General features: G+C 33.1%; 1 protein-coding gene across 1 annotated transcript; it reads right to left on the reverse strand.

Annotated features, from left to right (window-relative positions):
- Positions 1 to 15,086: 15,086 nt before the first annotated feature.
- On the reverse strand, positions 15,087 to 18,584 carry LOC136834697 (zinc finger MYM-type protein 1-like). Its single transcript, XM_067097280.1, has 2 exons — positions 17,500 to 18,584; positions 15,087 to 15,252 (listed from the first exon to the last, which is right to left on the reverse strand). The coding sequence occupies exons 1-2, from the start codon at positions 18,582 to 18,584 to the stop codon at positions 15,087 to 15,089; spliced, it is 1,251 nt and encodes a 416-aa protein (XP_066953381.1).
- Between the last annotated feature and the right edge of the window lie 361 nt (positions 18,585 to 18,945).

Below are 18,945 nucleotides of genomic sequence, written 5' to 3' on the forward strand. Positions count from 1 at the left end.
GTCTCCCCTGCCTTCTTGGTATAAGGTTGGTTAGCAGTCTTGATTTTGCTTCATGTCTTTTTTGTTTTTCTGTTTTTTTCTTATATTTTAACTGTGAAGTATTTTATGGATTTTATTGATTTTAAGAGCAATTTTTAAAGTAATTTTTTATTCATTATTTAACAGATTCCCAGATGATGTAATAAAGCTTTTTATTACGAAACGTTGGAAATAAAGAATTATGTAGAGATGACTACGTTTCCATGGTCCACCTTCGCGCTAATTGTATACCAATGGCCGTCGCCTACTTGTTCTTTGATACTTCTTGCCTGACCACTTGAGTCGGGGAACTGTTACCGCTGACCTCCTGCCCTTTAATGTGGATCTTCGCAGCTTCTTTTTGCGTTTCTCTTCCTACTTCAAGTCAGATCAAGAGGATTTAACCATTTTCATCAACTTATACGCCGTAGATACGGATCAGACCTATTACAAAAATGTCGGAACCGAGAAAGGCTACAAAAAACTAGAAAAAGCAAAACTTGATTTAGATTTTTTACAGTATTGTCAATGTAACGGGAACTGTTCCTGAATTTTGTCAAATTTAAATTGTATAAATCATCCTTGTACCAAACACATTTACAAAGACGCTACCAACTCTCTGCTTAATATAGAAATAGGCAAAAACAAAAGACTATTGATAAACATAACGACCATGTTTCAAATCTGAAGGTGGAAGTGTTTAATTTTCTTTCTTTATAGATAGTATTATTTTCAAGAAGCTTTTTAACAAAACTTTAGGTGATTTTTATTTCACTATACAAGAAAGACATTTCTAGAAATTGAGAGGTTTGGGTATTATGATTCCAAATTTTGCTAAAGAAAGAGTGACTGTTTTTAATTTATCAAAACATGTGCTATCTAAACGTGAAGAGTTTCTTTATCGCTCGGGTTGGAGTTCTGCCTACCTAATTTTTAGACCAAATTATATCAAATTTTTTCTCCCCATAGAGTCGATTTTCCACAGGCTAACAGCATTACTGCTTTAACGTAAACAAAAGTGACCTTCAGAAACAACTCTTCGAACTGTCCCAGGGTGCATTTAGAAATTGAAAAACACGCTGGACTCCATTCTTCAAAAAAGAAGATCATCACATCCTTAAACAGCTGGCGAGTAGAAAAGATTTGGTTGTTACTAGACCCGACAAAGGGAAGGGAACGGTCCTATTAGATCGAATGGACTATAATGAAAAATGTTGGCTATCTTAAGAGACCAAGGTAAGTTCACTGAAACTGAACACCTGATTTTCACAATATCATAGCAACTGAGGACAAAATAAACAGATTTTTGTCTTTTAAAGAAAGAGAAAATTATAGATGATAATACATACCAAGATTTGTTTGTCACCGATCATCCTTTGGAGTTTTATACGGTCTCCCAAAAATACATAAGCCTAATACACCTATGAGACCAATCTTGGCATCATATAATACACCTAATTATAAGTTAGCTAAATATTTGGTACTCTCTTTTAGAACCGCTGACTAAAAATGATTTTACTCGGCAATTCTTTTTAAGGATAAAGTTTTATTACAGGACGCTAATTTTAAATGGCCAGTTTAGATGTTGAATCTTTTACTAATGTTCCTGTGGAAGAAACTATCGATATTATCTTACATAAACTTTTTCCTGAACCAGACTTGCTTTTAACAATTTTAATCGTACGTCTTTTAAAACTCTTTAGAACTGGTATGCTGGACACCGCCTTGTTTTTGATGGCAAACTTTTAAACAAACTGACGGTGTAGCCATGGGCTCTCCTTTGGGTCCTACTTTTGCCAACATCTTCATGTGCTCGCTGGAAGAGCGCATGTTAGATGAATGTCCACTTAGGTTCCAACTAATCTTTTATGGTAGGTATATTGATGACACCTTCGCCTTATTTAAGAATGATTGTGATATTGACTCGTTTTTAGCATATGTTACACTTTTAAACATAATAACATTAAGTTTACTGTAGAAAAGAGGTGAACAATCAGTTGCCTTTCCTAGACGTTCTTGTTACTAGGGATTATGGATTTTTAATACTTGTTTTTAGAAAGAAGACTTTTACTGGTTTAGGATCCAATTACTATAGTTTTGTTTTTATGACTTTAAACTGAACTCTATTTTTACTCTCCTCCACAGGGCTTTTTTTTTTTGGTTACATCGAACTGGCAATCCTTCCATCAAGAAATTGGTTTCTTTCTGCATATTTTGTGAATAATTGCTTCCCACAGAACTTGTTTTTAAAAAGCTCCGCATGTTCCTTAACAAACAACTCATGAATATCGCCAAACCTTGTACAGTACCAAAATTAGCTTTTATGCCAAATTTCCATTTTTACATGATGATTCTTTTCGACAAAGGTTCGTACAAATTGTTCATAAACATTATGGTGCCATTAATCTAAAAATTAATTCCTAAAAATCCACTAACGATTGGTTCCTTTTTCAGATACAAAGATCGATTAAACCTCTTTGACCTCTAACGTGGTATATAAGTATACTTGTCCTAAGTGTAACTCTGGGACATATGTCGGATCCACGAGGAGGTTACTGAGGGTCAGAATCGACTCATCGGGGATTAAGTTTTCGGACTGGCTGTAGGCTCTCCAATCCCGAGCATTCAAGCATAAGAAACCATTCGAAAATTTGTAAAACATATATTGATAGAAACGATTTCTGTATCATAGGCCAAACAACTAATGCATGCGAACTGCCTATCCTGGAATCATTATTTATTAAACAACTAGTTCCCCAGTTAAATACCCAGACCTCCTCCACTCAGCTGTACCTGAGTTAACTTTTCTTATGCATTCTGTCTTCTGCCTTCTTGGTATAAGGTTGGTTAGCGGTCTTGATTTTGCTTCTATGTCTTTTTTTTTTTTTTTTTTTTTTTTTTTTTTTTTTTTTTTATATTTTAACTGTGAAGTATTTTATGGATTTTATTGATTTTAAGAGCAATTTTTAAGTAATTTTATTCATTATTTAACAGATTCTGATGATGTAATAAAGCTTTTTTATTACGAAACGTTGGAAATAAAGAATTATGTAGAAATGAATACGTTTCCATGGTCCACTCGCGCTAATATATATATATATATATATATATATATATATATATATATATATATACATATATATATATATATATATATATATATATATATATATATATATATATATATATATATAAATATATATATATATATATATATATATATATATATATATATATATATATATATATATATATATATATATATATATATATATATATATATATATATATATATATATATATATATATATATATATATATATATATATATATATATATATATATATATATATACATATATATATATATATATATATATATATATATATATATATATATAGCTCCTTTGCACAAGAGTGACAACTCCAAAAATGGGGTTTTTGAGTTATTGATACCAGCAGATAGCCTGTCCTTTGCTCCATTTGTGGTAAAAATTTTATATATCTATCTGTAATACTAACCGCTAGAGGGCATGAAATGTCACTATTACCACAGCGCCCTTACTTATAATCCTTGGTGTAAACATCGGCATAAACCAGTTACTCTCTGGACGATGTCGACGAAGCATCTGTTATGTTTCATGAAGACTGACCTATTTCCCTTACTGTCAATGTTCAAGAGAAAGTAAGTTTTCTTGTTGAGCATTTAATCTGTAGCAATAAAGCATTATTTTGATTTAATACTCTCTTCATGCATAAGGTAAATAATTTCTCGTGAAGATTATTCAAATTGTGACATTCTTTCAGCAAAGATAAGGAAACATAAAAATTTTATTTTGTGTTATGTCATTATTACAACCAACCATTTAGAGTCAGCTAAATCAAAATATGACTCTTTAGAAGTTAAATATTTTTTTATTATATGTTTCTTTGAATCTTATTTTGGAATATGTCGTTCTTTTCATAAATCATACCTATTGAAGCGTTTGATTTTTGTCCTTTAATGCACATACATTATCACATCAATGTTTTCTAACCACATTTTACAGGTCAGTATGAATAGCCGAGGGGAGAAATTAGTTAACTTGGCATTGCTTAAACAAAAGAACATACAGACTTATCAAGAAAGGGATAAAAATGCAAAAAAAAGGTAAAAAATTTCATTTTTATTTATAGCATAAAATTCTTTTTATGTAAAATATTTAAAAATTAAATTAAATAATAAAGTCAAATGATGCTCTATTGCATAATTTGCTATGGAAGAACTGTAGACATAGACTTACAGTGACTAATTTGCAAACTGTTACCCGTCTTTATTTTATTTTATTTTTTTTTCTTTTTGCTCGTGCTTCATTTTTCATAATACTTTCCTCCTTCAACTCCATGAACATTTAATCAGAAATTTTCATCTGTGTCATAGAGATGATTTTTTTGATATTTTTTTCTTTGCTTTTAAGTAGGCCAATATAAGTTGTTTTGTGTTTGAGTGTTAATAACTGTGGTTTCTTTTTGATGTTAAGAAAAAGATATTACATCTCAATGATTATTATCCTTTTGGATATGTATGTATGTATGTATGTATGTATGTATGTACTCCCACACAACTCTATATTATAATTTTTATACACACGTGATATTTCAGAAACCGTAGGAATTTTTCACCTCATCTTTTATTTTTGACCTACAAAAAGTACATTGGTTGTGTCAATATTTTCTTTGGTTGTGTCAATATTTTCTTAAGAACAAAGTTACACATTTTTGAGTTAAAAAAATAGCTTTTGTAAAATGTAGCCCTCATTTTTTTTAGGAGAAACCTCAAATGTCACCCGATGTGAAGAGGCACAAGTAATACAATCTTCATCATCGTGCAGCGATTGTTCACCATCAAGTGATTCTTCATCAAGCAGCAAGTCCTCTTCAACCAACAATTCCTCATCAGATAGCGATTCCACACAGGATTTAGATTCAGATGATTCTGTCATTGACAAAAGCTATGTACCAAATTATGATGAAGATACTGATGATGATGGTATTGTTAGTAAAGACGATCGACTTCAGAGACCTAATCAAGATTGTTCGAGAGGTAGCGATATTCTGGTTCCACCTGTGTTAGAATCCAGTATTGCTGATGCACCAATATTAGTCAGTCCTGCAAAGAAAGGTATCAAAAGAAAGAAATGCCCAGAAAAATGGAAAAGAAATGTTCAGAAACAGCTGAGGAATGCAGTTAAGATGTATGAAAAGCACACAAAAGGAGACCATGTTAGAGCAGAAAGAAAAATGAAACCACCTTGTGGCGAAAAATGCAGACTGAAATGTTCTCAGAGCATTAGTGAAGAAGAGAAAAACAATATGTTCACTTCATATTGGGATTTGGGCGATATAACAAAACAAAGACAATTCATTGCAAATTCTATGAAAGTTGTTGAACCATCCTACAGATATATTCGAATGGGAGGCAATCAACCACCGAGAAGACTTAATAATGATTTTTATTTTTACACTGACGATAAAGATATTAGAGTGTGCAAGCTGTTCTTCAAGAACACGTTAGACATAAATGATCGCCCTATCCGAACAGCTTTGGAGAAAAAAAAAAAAAGTTGCCGGTGTTCTTATTGAATCTGATCTAGAGGCAAGCATGGTAAACATGCCACAGTCGATGAAAGCATTCGAGCTAAAATCAAGGAGCATATTGACTCTATTCCAAGAACAGAAAGTCACTACACAAGAGCAAAATCTTCAAGGACATACATTGATGGGAGCAAAACAATTGCTGATATTCACAATGACGATGTAGCTAAATGCAAAGAAGAAAAACTGCCATTTGGAAACTATGCTCTATTTTATAGAATATTCAAACAAGAATGTAACATATCTATTTTCATTCCTAAAAAGGATCAATGTGATATTTGCACAGCTTTCGACAACACTGAAGAAAGTGAAAAGTCTGATTTAAAAGAAAGTTATGACAGACACCTACTGGAAAAGGAATTATCAAGGTCTGAGAAAGCAACTGATAAGACATCAGCGGATTCTGTTGTGGCTGTGTATGATTTACAAGCAGTAACACAGTTACCCAAAGGAAATGTTAATGTGTTTTACTACAGATCAAAATTTAACGTTTTGAATTTCACTATTTACAATCTAAAATCAAATTCATGTAACTGTTATGTTTGGGATGAGGCAAACGGTCATCGTGGAGTCAATGAATTAGGTACATGTGTGTTGGATTACATGAAGGAAGTGTGTAAAACAGGTAAAATTGACATCATCTTCTATTCTGATAATTGTGCTGGCCAGCAAAATAATAAGTTCATGCTTACTCTTTACTTATATGCAGTAGATAAGTTGGAAATAAATTCAATTACACACAAGTATCTTATTAAAGGACACACACAGAATGAGGGAGATTCTGCTCATTCCTTGATTGAGAGAAAAGTCAAACGACTCCTCAGAAGTGGACCAATTTATGTTCCAGAATCTTTTATAACTGCTAATCGAACCGCCAAGAAGAAAGGGGATCCTTTCAATGTCAAGGAACTCTGTTATGAAGACTTTATAACATCAAAATGTTAGCAAATGAAATTGATCTTATGAACATGAAAGGGCTCAAACTTGCTCATTGTCAAAGTGCTGAAGGTTGTTATCGACTCACCAACTTCAGTTTTCTATAAGTATTCATCTTCTGAAGATTACCAGGAAACAAGAGTAGTCAAAGATAAGAATTGTGGGGGAAACATAAAACTGCTACCTATTTTTAATGAAAAAGCCAGGAGTAGCAAGCCAAAAGAAAAACGACCTAGTTGATCTATGTGAGAAGAACCTCATTCCAAAACCCTATCATGTGTATTATAAGAACCTTTAATTTGTCAATGACAGCTATATTGTATGAAATAACTTTTGCATTTAGAAGTATATAAATTGATTTAACTGGTTAAAAAGCTAAAAGGTTTTAGAAGATTTTTTAAAGTTTAATTGCATTGTGTGAGACAACTTTTTGCTATAGAGGTACATAAGTTTACTTTTCTTTCTTTTTTTTTTTTTGCCATAAAGGTTCTAATACTTTTAACGATTTCTTTCTCTTGGTTTTTTAAAAGTTTCATAACTTCTCTTGAGTTAAAATCAGGGAAGAGATTGTAATTTTTTTTTTATATTAAAAATTCAGTATTTGAAATTATGTTTCAGTATATTAATTTCTTGTTCTGTTCTAATAGTGTCATAACATGAAAATTAATAAATCCCATTTGTATTTTCGTTTTTTTGTTGTTGTAATACTGTCACGTTTTGACATGCTTCATCTAAACACCTACAGATTACTGAGAACAATGTCACAAATCGGAAAGACTACAAAAAAACTAATGTAGTAATAATACAATAATTTGTTAAGCCTTAGAACATTTATTATTCCTAAAGGAAGAGTTGTTTTATATAAATATCAGGTAAAAATTATCTTCTTATCCATGGATAAAGTATAGAGAGTTTTAAACTTTAAATTGCTCCTCCTGCAAAAACAGCAATTTTTGAGATATGACATTCTTCTGGCATAGGATATATATATAAATATATTATATATATATAATATATATATATATATATATATATATATATATATATATATATATATAAAAATATAATATTGCATATATATATATATATATATATATATATATATATATATATATTATATATATATATATATATATATATTATCTATATATATATAACATCATGTTGTCTCTGTCCATTGATCCGTATGCTAATTGTTCTTTTTATAGTTGTTAGAATTCTCGAACATTATGAATTATCAGTGCCAAAATTGTTAGGTTTGAATTACTGTATATGACATCTAGTGTTCAAAGGAGAGTAAAGAACAATACAAAGAAAAGGCAAATTGGAGCTCTCTCTCTCTCTACGACTAAAAGATAATTTGATTAAGAAAATGGTGATACACATAAATTTCATCATCTAGTTTTACAGATTTTCCTTTATCGATGTAATGAAACTGACACTGTTGTCAAATACGAAATCTTATGCCCGGAAATTACTGGCAACCCGTTCACAATCATCAAATATAGACCTTATTTTCATGTCTTTACCTTGTTAGCCTCTGTTGTCGTTTTCATCATTCTCACTGTCGGATGAATTTTCAGGGTTGTTTCTTGTTCAAGAATTTTGTACGTAACTTTCATTTAGATTATGGTCTTTGTATATTGTTCCATGTTTGAATGTTTGCTCGTTCTAGATCTAACCCTTTGATCTGTGACGTTTCAGAGTTTATTCATAAGGAAATGCTCTTTAGTTATTCGAATGTTTTATATATATATATATATATATATATATACATATATATATATATATATATATATATATATATATATATATATATATATATATATATATATATAAATATATATATATATATATATATATATATATATATATATATATATATATATATATAGAAAATTACGACATTTTTTGGTGATATATATAATTTACTATATTGGCGAACCTACCTTTGCAACATTATAAACCAGAAGACAAATAACATATATATAACACTTAAACAAAAATCTTTAGATGACAATTATCACTTTTTGGTAACTGGATTCTTTTATACGGACATGTATGGACTGGTGAAAAATAAGAACGGAATGTATGACCTGACCGGTTTCCCTTTAATACTTCAAGCCATTGAATAAGGACTGATTCAGAGTCCCATTGTGAGAAGTCACAAATATATATACTACAAGACTAGTACTAACACATACAAAGACCGTTAGAGGCAATCAGACCCCAAAACTCAGGCCATGGTTAGTCGAGGTAGAATGGCTGTTAAAACCCATTTGGCTAAAACTATCGACATAATTTTAGACTCTCAACTGATACATTTTAATCAATTTACAGACTCAGTTTAAATCACCTCAGATCCACACTGGACACAGCCTTCATTTTTAATGGTAGGCTGTTTTTAAAAACTCATTAACATTACTACCCTCGTACTGTGTTTACAAACTATGGAGGATCCTATTTTCATACATCTCTACTCCCGTCCACTCTTAAAACGTTTAAACAATTTATTAAATTTCTTTTGATATTAAAGGAACAAGTTTAAAACATTCCTTGAACTGATATTTATATTAGATTGAAAAATTTAACTTTTCCTGAAGCTAGATTCAATGATGTTCCTTTCCAGTGCATTTTAGAATATACAATCCTTTTGCCCTTCCCAGTTGGTATAGCTGATTGTTTCTCACTAAAATGTACAAATATACCACTGTTCCTTCATGAGCATAACCTCCTCACATTTCTGCTGATGATTATCCTCAATTCTTATTTCCAGTAATTTCCCATCAGGTTTGGCCAATATAAAAACAAATGCTAATGTCACAAGACTTAACGGAACCTTTATCCATACACACCCCAAATTTGTTTGGGAGTTCTTGATACAAATACATTTTTCAAAAAATGTATTGTTCTTAAATGGACAGTTACCTGCTCTCAATTCAAAGTTAAGAAGATGAGGATATCTTTCATACTATTTTATAAGGCAAACATTAGCAAATTTTTTTGTGATTTATAAATATCTTGTCTGATGTGATACATAAGGCATCAGTTGTACCAGGAAGTTGCTTTTAATATCTCATCAGGGATATTTTAGAACAGGCTGTCGATTATCCAATCCTGCAGTCAATCTTATCTATTTCACAGCAAAATTTTCGGGCTAGATGCTAAGGATTTTTATATTTAAAACATGGAAGAAAACACTTGAATCCATTATTTAACCTTATTGCTTTGTCCAGAATAGAATCACATAGCTGTTCATATAATATTATATGTAACTTCTTTGTTTATACTCCCCGCCCCCAACCCCCTATTATTTCTTTGTATTGTCTGACATCCAGAACGGTACACTACCCATGTTTTTAGGTGTCTTTCGTGAATTTATTTAATTTTTTTTTTTTTAACTTTGGCAAAAACCTTTTCTACATCTTGGTTCTTTTTAAAATATTTTTTTAAATATTTTTAAATATCTTGTTACATTTTAAGGTTGTCCTTTTTTTTTAATTCTTCATTTCAAAAATTAATATATAATGTGTATAACACTGGGGATAGAGGGTTTCCCAAGTTCATCCATTTCAGCCTAGAAGATGTGTTGTGAGTAAAATTTTTTCATAATTGTCATTTAATAATGTTTTACATATAATGTGTATCCTTTTAGTTTAATTAAAGTACTTTTAGAAAATGGGATTTTCAGCTGAAGATGTATCAAGAGATACGAAACGTCGGATAAAAACTTCATCAGGATCAACGCCTTTCTGTTGTCCGTCACTTTGTCTAAAGTGTCTGCTCCTGTCTTCATTCTCTCTTAAATATATACATATATATAGCCTATATTATATATATATATATATATATATATACATATATTTATATTTATTTTATCATATCACATTATTCTTGATATTTGCATTTGAGATGGTACCTACTATATATATATCTTTAATAAATGAAAAATAAGAAACTTCAACTAGCTTGTGACCGGTTTTGAACCAAACCATTGAACTGATACAGAGTGGCCTGTCACAAATATATATTGAACAGTGCTGAGTTTTTACAACGTTAGAAACCATACAATTGTATCAGGCCGGTGTCGATGGTAGGGTGGCCTTAAAACTCATTTGGCTAAAAAATCACAATAGACTCTCGGGGACATTGCTGATAAACAGACCATACCACCTCAGATCCACCTGACAGGTGTCTGGGAGGGAGGTTTGGAAACTCGTATTTACTACCCTCATCTGTGTTTACAAATTGATAATTCTATTTTCATATATCTCTACTGCCTACCTTAAAAGTTTTAAACAATTTACAAATTTCTTTTATATTGGGGACTCAAGGTACATCCCTTGGACTATTCATATTATGATTGTAACTTTCTTTTGTGAAGCTAGATTCAATGATGTTTTCTTTCCAGTGCATTATTAGAATATAAATCCTTTTGCCCCTTCCCAGTTGATAGTGGTGTTTCTGAACATGTTTATACCACTGTTCCCTAAATGCATATCTCACCTTATCATTGTTCAATTCTTTTTCATTCAAAAATTATAAAAGTTTTCCAAATTACACGGAATTTATATACACTTTAGTCTGGGGAGTTCTTGACACCGTTTTCATTGTTGTATTGTTCTTAAATGATAAAGCAAAGTTTAAACCGATATCTTTCATACTAGTTATAAGGCAGATCCAGCCGTTTTTGTGTTGATAAGTTGACGACACATTCATACCAACAAGGAACACCTATCAGGTTTTTACGTGAATGTCGGGATGAACAAGTGATACCAAGATCGTTCATAACCAATTCCTCTGCTGAAATTAGAAGACCAACCCTTCGGTGAAATACAACGTGCCATATTGGAAAAACATATCAACATCAAAACATTGAAACCAAAAAGAATTTTGAAGATCTCACGAGAAAAAGACGATCATTTGAATTTCAATACCAATTTAGATTGATGGTAGATTCCTAAATATTGTCATGTGAAGATGAGGAAGCAAGTTATTTCGTCAACTGAAACGGAAACACGATATATAAAAATGAAACTGTTGATTGAAAGAAGCTTCTTTTCAAACAACGCCAATCATGAATGTGGATCGTTTCAACTTATCAAACAAACAGCTGGATAGAAATGTAACTAGTGCCTTAGGCTACGGTTTAAACTTTGCTTTATCTCCTGGCGGAAGGAACAGTGTGGAAATAACTAAAGGACTGTGTAATTTGGAAAAATATAGTGATTTAACGAATGAAGAAGTGAACATGATTAAGGGAGTGATTTATGGAAGTATGAAAAATCAGACACCACAAACGTCCCCAAAAGATTTATGGTTGCTATTAATGAACTGAAAAAGATAAAAATATACACATGACAAAAGCAGATAAATCAGGCGCCCTTGTAATTTTAAATAAAAGTGAATATATAGAAAAAATGCAAAATCTTTTAGGTGATGATAACACATATAAAGAATTAAATAAGAACCTGATAGACAATGTGAATAGTGGTTTCAATAAGAAAGTGAAAACCTGTTAAAAAGGTAACGAAAGCCTTATAAAGAAGTTGTGTGTGACCTCTCCATCGCTACCATACATGTATGGTACAATAAAACTCACAAAGCAAACTTTCCTGCCAGGCCAATTATCAGTTCAGTTGGTTCCGCATCATACAAGCTAGCGAAGTACTTAGTAGATATTCTCAACCCATTAGTAGGTACCATCTCAAATGCAAATATCAAGAATAATGTGGACCTGATAAATAAACTAAATAGTGTAGAGATTAATAGTGAATCCAGGCTTGTAAGTTTTGATGTTGTATCACTATTCACAAAGGTGCCAATAGATGATCTGATGAAGTTTTTATCTGAATTGTTAGAGAACACACAGCTGGATATCCCATTTTCTAAAAGTACTTTAATTGAACTGATTAAATTATGTGTAAAAGATTGTAAATTTGAATTTAATGGTAAATTTTACTCACAAAATTTTGGTATGGCAATGGGAAACCCTCTATCCCCAGTGTTAAGTAACTTATATATGGAATTTTGAAAAGAAGATATTAAACAACATAATCCCAATGTAATGTAACATGGTTTAGGTATGTTGACGACATAATTTGTGTATGGCCAGGGAACCAAGATGTAAAAAACTTTTTGCTAAGTTAAATCAATTAGTACCATCAATTAAATTCACGATGGAAATGGAAAATGATGGGTGCTTACCGTTTCTGATGTCCTCATACGAAGAAATAGTAGTGGGTTTAAATATAGTGTGTATAGAAAACCCACTAATATTTCTTCCTATGTGCATTTCTATTCTGGACAAAGCAATAAGGTTAAAAGTCAGTGTTTTCATCTATGTTTTTAAGAGCATTACGGGTATGTAGCCCTGAATATATTGATGATGAAATAGATAAGATTAGGAATGCAGGCAAAAATTGAAATATCCTGATAGTGTATTAAACAGTGCATTTGAAGGGCAAAAGACTATGTATCAAAAACCAGAAAGAACCTTACAACACAAAAAAATTTGCTTGTTCTGCCTTATAATAATAGTATGAAAGATATCCTCATCTTCTTAAGAATTTTGTGTTAATGTCGCATTTAAGAACAATACAACAATGAAAATGTACTTATCAAGAACTCCCAGACAATATTAAAGGGTGTGTATATAAAATTCCGTGTAAGTCTTGTGACAACTTTTATATTGGCCAAACTGGGAAAGCACTGGAAAAAGAATTGAACAACATAAGAAATGTGTGAGATATGCACAAGGGAACAGTGGTATATTTGTACATGTTAGTGAGAACAATCATGCTATCAACTGGGAAGGGGCAAAAAGGATTGTATATTCTAATAATGCACTGGAAAGGAACATCATTGAATCTAGCTTCATAAAAGAAAGTTACAACCATAATATGAATATCAGTCAAGGAATGTATAAACTTGATCCTTTAATATCAAAAAGAAATTTGAAATTGTTTAAACTTTAAGGTAGGCAGTAGAGATGTATGAAAAATAGGATTATCATATTTGTAAACACAGTACGAGGGTAGTAATGTTAATGAGTTTCAAACCCGCCTCCATTACACCTGTCAGGTGTGGATCTGAGGTGGGTATGGTCTGTTTATCAGCAATGTCCCCTGAGAGTCTATTGTGATTTTTAGCCAAATGGGTTTTAAAGGCCACTCCTACCTCGACACCGGCCTGAGTGGGGATATGGAGCCTCTAACGGTTTTGTATGTCTGTTAGTACTGTTCTTGTAGTATATATTTGTGACTTCTCACACTCTGTATCAGTCCTTCGTCAATGGCTTGGAAATAAAGTCGAAACCGGTCAGGACCTACACCCTGCTTCTTATTTTTTCACCTGTGGTAATGTGTGATAAAATATATATATATATATATATATATATATATATATATATATATATATATATATATATATATATATATATATATATATATATATATATATATATGCATGTATTTATACATAAAATAATATACACAGCTTCTGAAGTAATTTTTATGAATGCTAAAAGTTAAATTGATGAAATAAATCAGCAATTTAGAATAAGTAAACAAAGCATTTTTCGGCCGTTATTCAGAATGAAGTGCATCTGGAGTTCAGTCACATGCACTGAACATATTGTAAAATAATAAAACAGTCAAGTGAGTACATTTTCCATATTTCAGTTGGAATAATGTCAATAAACTAGTTACTTATCGTTTTTCATTTGCGCTAGAGCTGGAAAAGAAAACAGAGAAGAAAGTAACTCATTACCGATACAAAGCTGGATTAGATAGGATTATAGCCCTTCTACCCCATGCGTCGAAAGACCAAAATTCCATGTAAGAAAACAAACCAGCCCAGCAGTGTTCTCTCGCTACATAGCGAATTCCTGCATTAGATATAGAAAATCAGGAAAATTATGATAAAAGGGGGTTCAGGAAGAAGTGTTTCTGTTTGGATATGGTCAACAAGACTTCCTCGGAACCAGGGAAAACATAATTTTAGTGTATTAACCTTAAAAGGAAGGCAGGAAAAATCGATCGTATATATACGTACTAAACACCACGGTCAAAACATCTGCTCCCCATATATATACGTACTAAACAGCTCAGGCAGCGTTGGCACGCTACGTATATATACGTACTAAACGGTTAAAGGGGTAAACTTTCAGCGAGTATGATTATTTTTATGAAGAGTAAGTCAAATTTGGTGAGCAGAGTCGCTAGGGTTTTTTTACATGTGACGGTAAATGTATCGAATCTAGATACAGGTCAAAATCTTGAAGTGGCCACCGTTTCTCTCGGATTCTTCCAAGTATGATCACGGCAGTGGGTCGGAGACTGGTGGTGCTAGAGGTATCTACTCTATAAATAGTCGTTGGTCAGCAGGGGTTTTTTCTCATATTGATTTGTCATTGGTTGGTGGAGCATAGCAGCCTCCTATTGGCTAAAGAAAGTTTCTCTCAATCCTTTCTTGGTGCTGACACAGCCTAGCAGACCGTCAAGACAGGGGCGTGACGTCACTGGGTGATGCGTGACGTTGCATGGTGTCACGGAGGCTCGAATTTTCATTGGCTGCCAGGTTGTTCGTATCTTCAGGTGTTCTTGGGCCGTGGGTGTCGTTCGTTCTTGTATTATTGATGTGTCCTGGTATATTTTGTCTTAAGCTGGGGGAGAGGAAAAGCACTTCCTAAGTTGTGTTGAGTGAGGGCTTCTCTTGTTGAATAAGGAGCGCCTCTAGCAGTTGTAGGCGTGGCTATTCAGGGTCCTCCCTATTATCCTACTGTTTTTAATAATATCGTCATGGGAGATGGCTTCCTGGTCAGTGGCGATTCTAGGACTCTGAAAGTGGGGGGGCCACTTCAGGGCCAATATAAATTTTGGGGGGGCATTTATCGTTGGTGGCTAGGATGTTCTATGTGCATTTTCATGGCACTCTGAAGACAATATTATGTCATTAATGAAATAACAAATGACAATAATAACACCTCATTACTTTCATAACTTGCATTTGTAAAACATATACATGTATGCCTACACAAACATTATGATAATGGAGGTTATTCGTATTATTTAAAAAAAATATATATGTATTTCTTGCAATATATTTTCAACAAAATCGCAAAAATATGGCAATGTTTCTCCAATGTACAGTTGGACACCTGAATATAGCATGTATTCCTTGAATTTTCGATATGAGGGAAACTATATAGGTGGGATAGATGTCTGTTTTGATACCGGTATGCAGTAGTTAAATAATATGGCCAATTGACAATTGTCTTGTAAAATTTAATAATGTTTGTAAGTCCGGGATAAGAGTTTCGACTGCCCTTCATACACAATAATGAAATAGCAGAGAAAATCTCCATTGGCAAACTGTAGGCGTGTCACTTAACAAACAGTGATTTGCTTGACATTTCAGTACTTTTATTACTATAAATCATCTGTGAATCCTTATAATTAACCATTTTCATTATAAACTACAAATAAAGGAAATTATTTTGGTGTTTGATTTTACTAAGTTCTTCGGATTGACAACCTGACCCTTGGTCAGACTTTTTAACGTGACTGCACCTATAATTGCATAGCACTTATGTACAGCATAATAGGTCCACAAAATGTTATGAGTGACTATATCGCTATTGGCCTATATGACTATATCAACAATAAAACTATGACCTCGTGCAACGTATGTAATCTAGATAAAAAATACTGAGACACAAGGCATGAGCAATCATGCAATGGCATGCTGTGGGAATGACATGATTTTCATATAGGCTAGTATAGTCGAGTAGAGAGTTCACCTCAGGAAAGTGAAAATCACCCTGCTGGTAACACCCGTTGCTAGGCAACCACTTTTACTTTCTACATAATTATGTTGAAAGGACAAACCTAAGTAGCCTACTTCAAAATTCATAAAAACTATCTTCAAAACAAAAATGAATCATGAGTTATGAATGTAATGTAAATATTATGTTGATATTAAAACCCCATGCAAGCATGCATGAAGTAATGCAGTGTTGCCAACAGGGCGAGTTTCCTTTCCTGAGGTGAAATAGAGTATAGTACGTATATTTAGTGCAGCTTAATTCTACGATTATCATGCCGGCTATCAAATTCATCAACAAAACAGTCTAAATCAATTCCCTCGGCACGTGCACTTTCAATGGACAGTAATGCGATATTACTCAATCTAGCACTGGTCATGGAATTTCTGAAATGTTTTCACTAATTTCATTTTTGAAAAACTTCTCTCACAAGAAGCACTGGTAACAGGAAGAGTGACAGATATTAACAATAGTTTGTACAAACAGTCAAATGCAGCCTTATAAGGACTAAGGAATGACAGGAATTGTGTAATGGATGTAGGCTGTATTGGCTCTTTCGTGAGTAATTTCTTCACCAGAGGGATCTCATATTGTAAATCATTTTGACTGACCGAGTATGCCATTGCATATGCCTTCAAGTCTTCTTCTAACAAGAATGTCTGTCCTCCAGGACAGAGAGCTGAAATACCACAGAAAATTGCATTTGACTCTTTGGAGAAACGACGGTCTAATTCACTAATTAAGCAGTCTAGGACTTCATAGAAAATCCTGATGTGTTGCACATGACATGGAACAGAAGATCCTTGACCACTTGTTTCAAACACGATAAATCCATCAAGCTTACGAGGTTTTTTTACCCGTTTTCTTGTTGTTGTTGGTGTAATGCAGCATTTCCTGCAGAGTTCATTAACCTTCTCAGAGTAATGGTCATTCAAGTCAGAGTTGCGTACATTAACTAAATGTTCATGGAGTGACGAAATTAGATTTGCTGCTTTTCCTAGGTCTGCTTGTTTATCCTGTAGCTGTGTAGACACTTTATTAACTTTTCCAAGAATATCTGTGAAAAATTGCAATAAGTAAACAAACTCTGCATCAATCTGGGCAAGCAAACCGCGAGCGGATACAGCTCGGGCACCAATGTCATCTTCAGAAATTTCCTTCAAAAGTCTCATTATGCATTCCAGACGGAGTAGAGCATTTTCACACGAAGTGGCCCGACACCACCACCTTGTGTCACTGAGATGCTGCAGTTCTCGTACTTGTTCTTCAGGCAACATTTCACGCTGTATCAAAATGAATTTCTCATGAACTACCGAGTTACTAGCAAAGATATAGAGTTCTTCAAGCAAACTAAAGAATTCAGCAGCTTGGGGTACATACTTTGCAACATTTATCAACACTAAATTGAGCCTGTGTCCATAGCAGTGTATATAATATGCAAAAGGAGCTTTATCACGAATTCGTTTCTGAACACCACTAATCCCTCCACTCATCACTGATGCCCCATCAAATCCTAATCCTACAAGAGAAGATTTGTAATCCAACCCCAGTTTATCCAAACTCTTCAAAATAATATATGTGATAGAGGCAGCATCCAACAAGTCCATCTGAGTGAAAGAAATGAAGCACTCCTGAATACAATTTGCTATTTCATCATAAAATCTAATAACTAATGCCAACTGCTCTGCCTTACTAACATCCTTGGTTTCATCAGCTTGAACAGAAAAGTAATGACATGACCTAACTTTTTCTGCAATTTCTTCCTTCACCATACATGCAAGTGTGTCAATCATCTCATTCTGTATTGCAGAACAAGTGTATTTTTTCATTTTTGGACCACTTTCTACTCTATCAGCTATAATAGGATCACGTTTAGCAGTGAATCTGAGAATCTTACGAACATTTCCTGGATTCAGTTCATCATCACCTTCTCTATGTCCTCTCTGCGAAATGTCTTGTGTTACAGTCAACAGGATTATTTCACCTAATGTCTTTATGTAATGACGATTTTCACGAACTTTCTTCTGGCATGCCTCACTTATACACTGAGCAATTGATGTTTTATCAGCTTTATTTCGTTGATAGTCCGCCCATGCAATACAAGAAGTTTTGTGGCACTGTGAGGAAATGTGCTTTTCGATGGCACCATCTTTCCATGTGCTTTCTTCCATCGTCTAAAGCCACTCTTTATGAATGCTTCATCTGCATTGCCATATGTTGGTGGAGCAAAGTGCCTGCATGCAAAACAGAACATTGCATCTCGTTCTTTAGAATATTCAGCCCATTCATATTTGTCGAACCAAGCCCCCACAAAAGACGGAGCATGAGACTTTCCCTTCACTATGCCTTGGATACTCTTTTAAGCGTACCTGAATAGATTCTCAGAAGCAGATTGAGAAATGTCAGCTGGTGCAGAATCTTCCTTTTTCTGTTTCTTTGTTGGATGATCATGTGAACTTGATCTTGCAGGATTGCCAATACTTTCACGATCACAGTCTCCCTCTGACTTCTTAGCAGGTTTATCAGATTCAA

This window comes from Macrobrachium rosenbergii, chromosome 54, assembly GCF_040412425.1.
Source record: "Macrobrachium rosenbergii isolate ZJJX-2024 chromosome 54, ASM4041242v1, whole genome shotgun sequence".
NCBI lineage: Eukaryota > Metazoa > Arthropoda > Malacostraca > Decapoda > Palaemonidae > Macrobrachium > Macrobrachium rosenbergii.

Bases quoted from the DNA above. Each gene is read 5' to 3' on its own strand.
- LOC136834697 (XM_067097280.1), bottom strand. From the start codon at position 18,584: ATGGAAGAAAGCACATGGAAAGATGGTGCCATCGAAAAGCACATTTCC. The intron at 15,253-17,499 runs GTTTGTTTACTT...CCTCTCCCCCAG, and splicing joins CTTGCCCAGATTGATGCAGA to CTTAAGACAAAATATACCAG.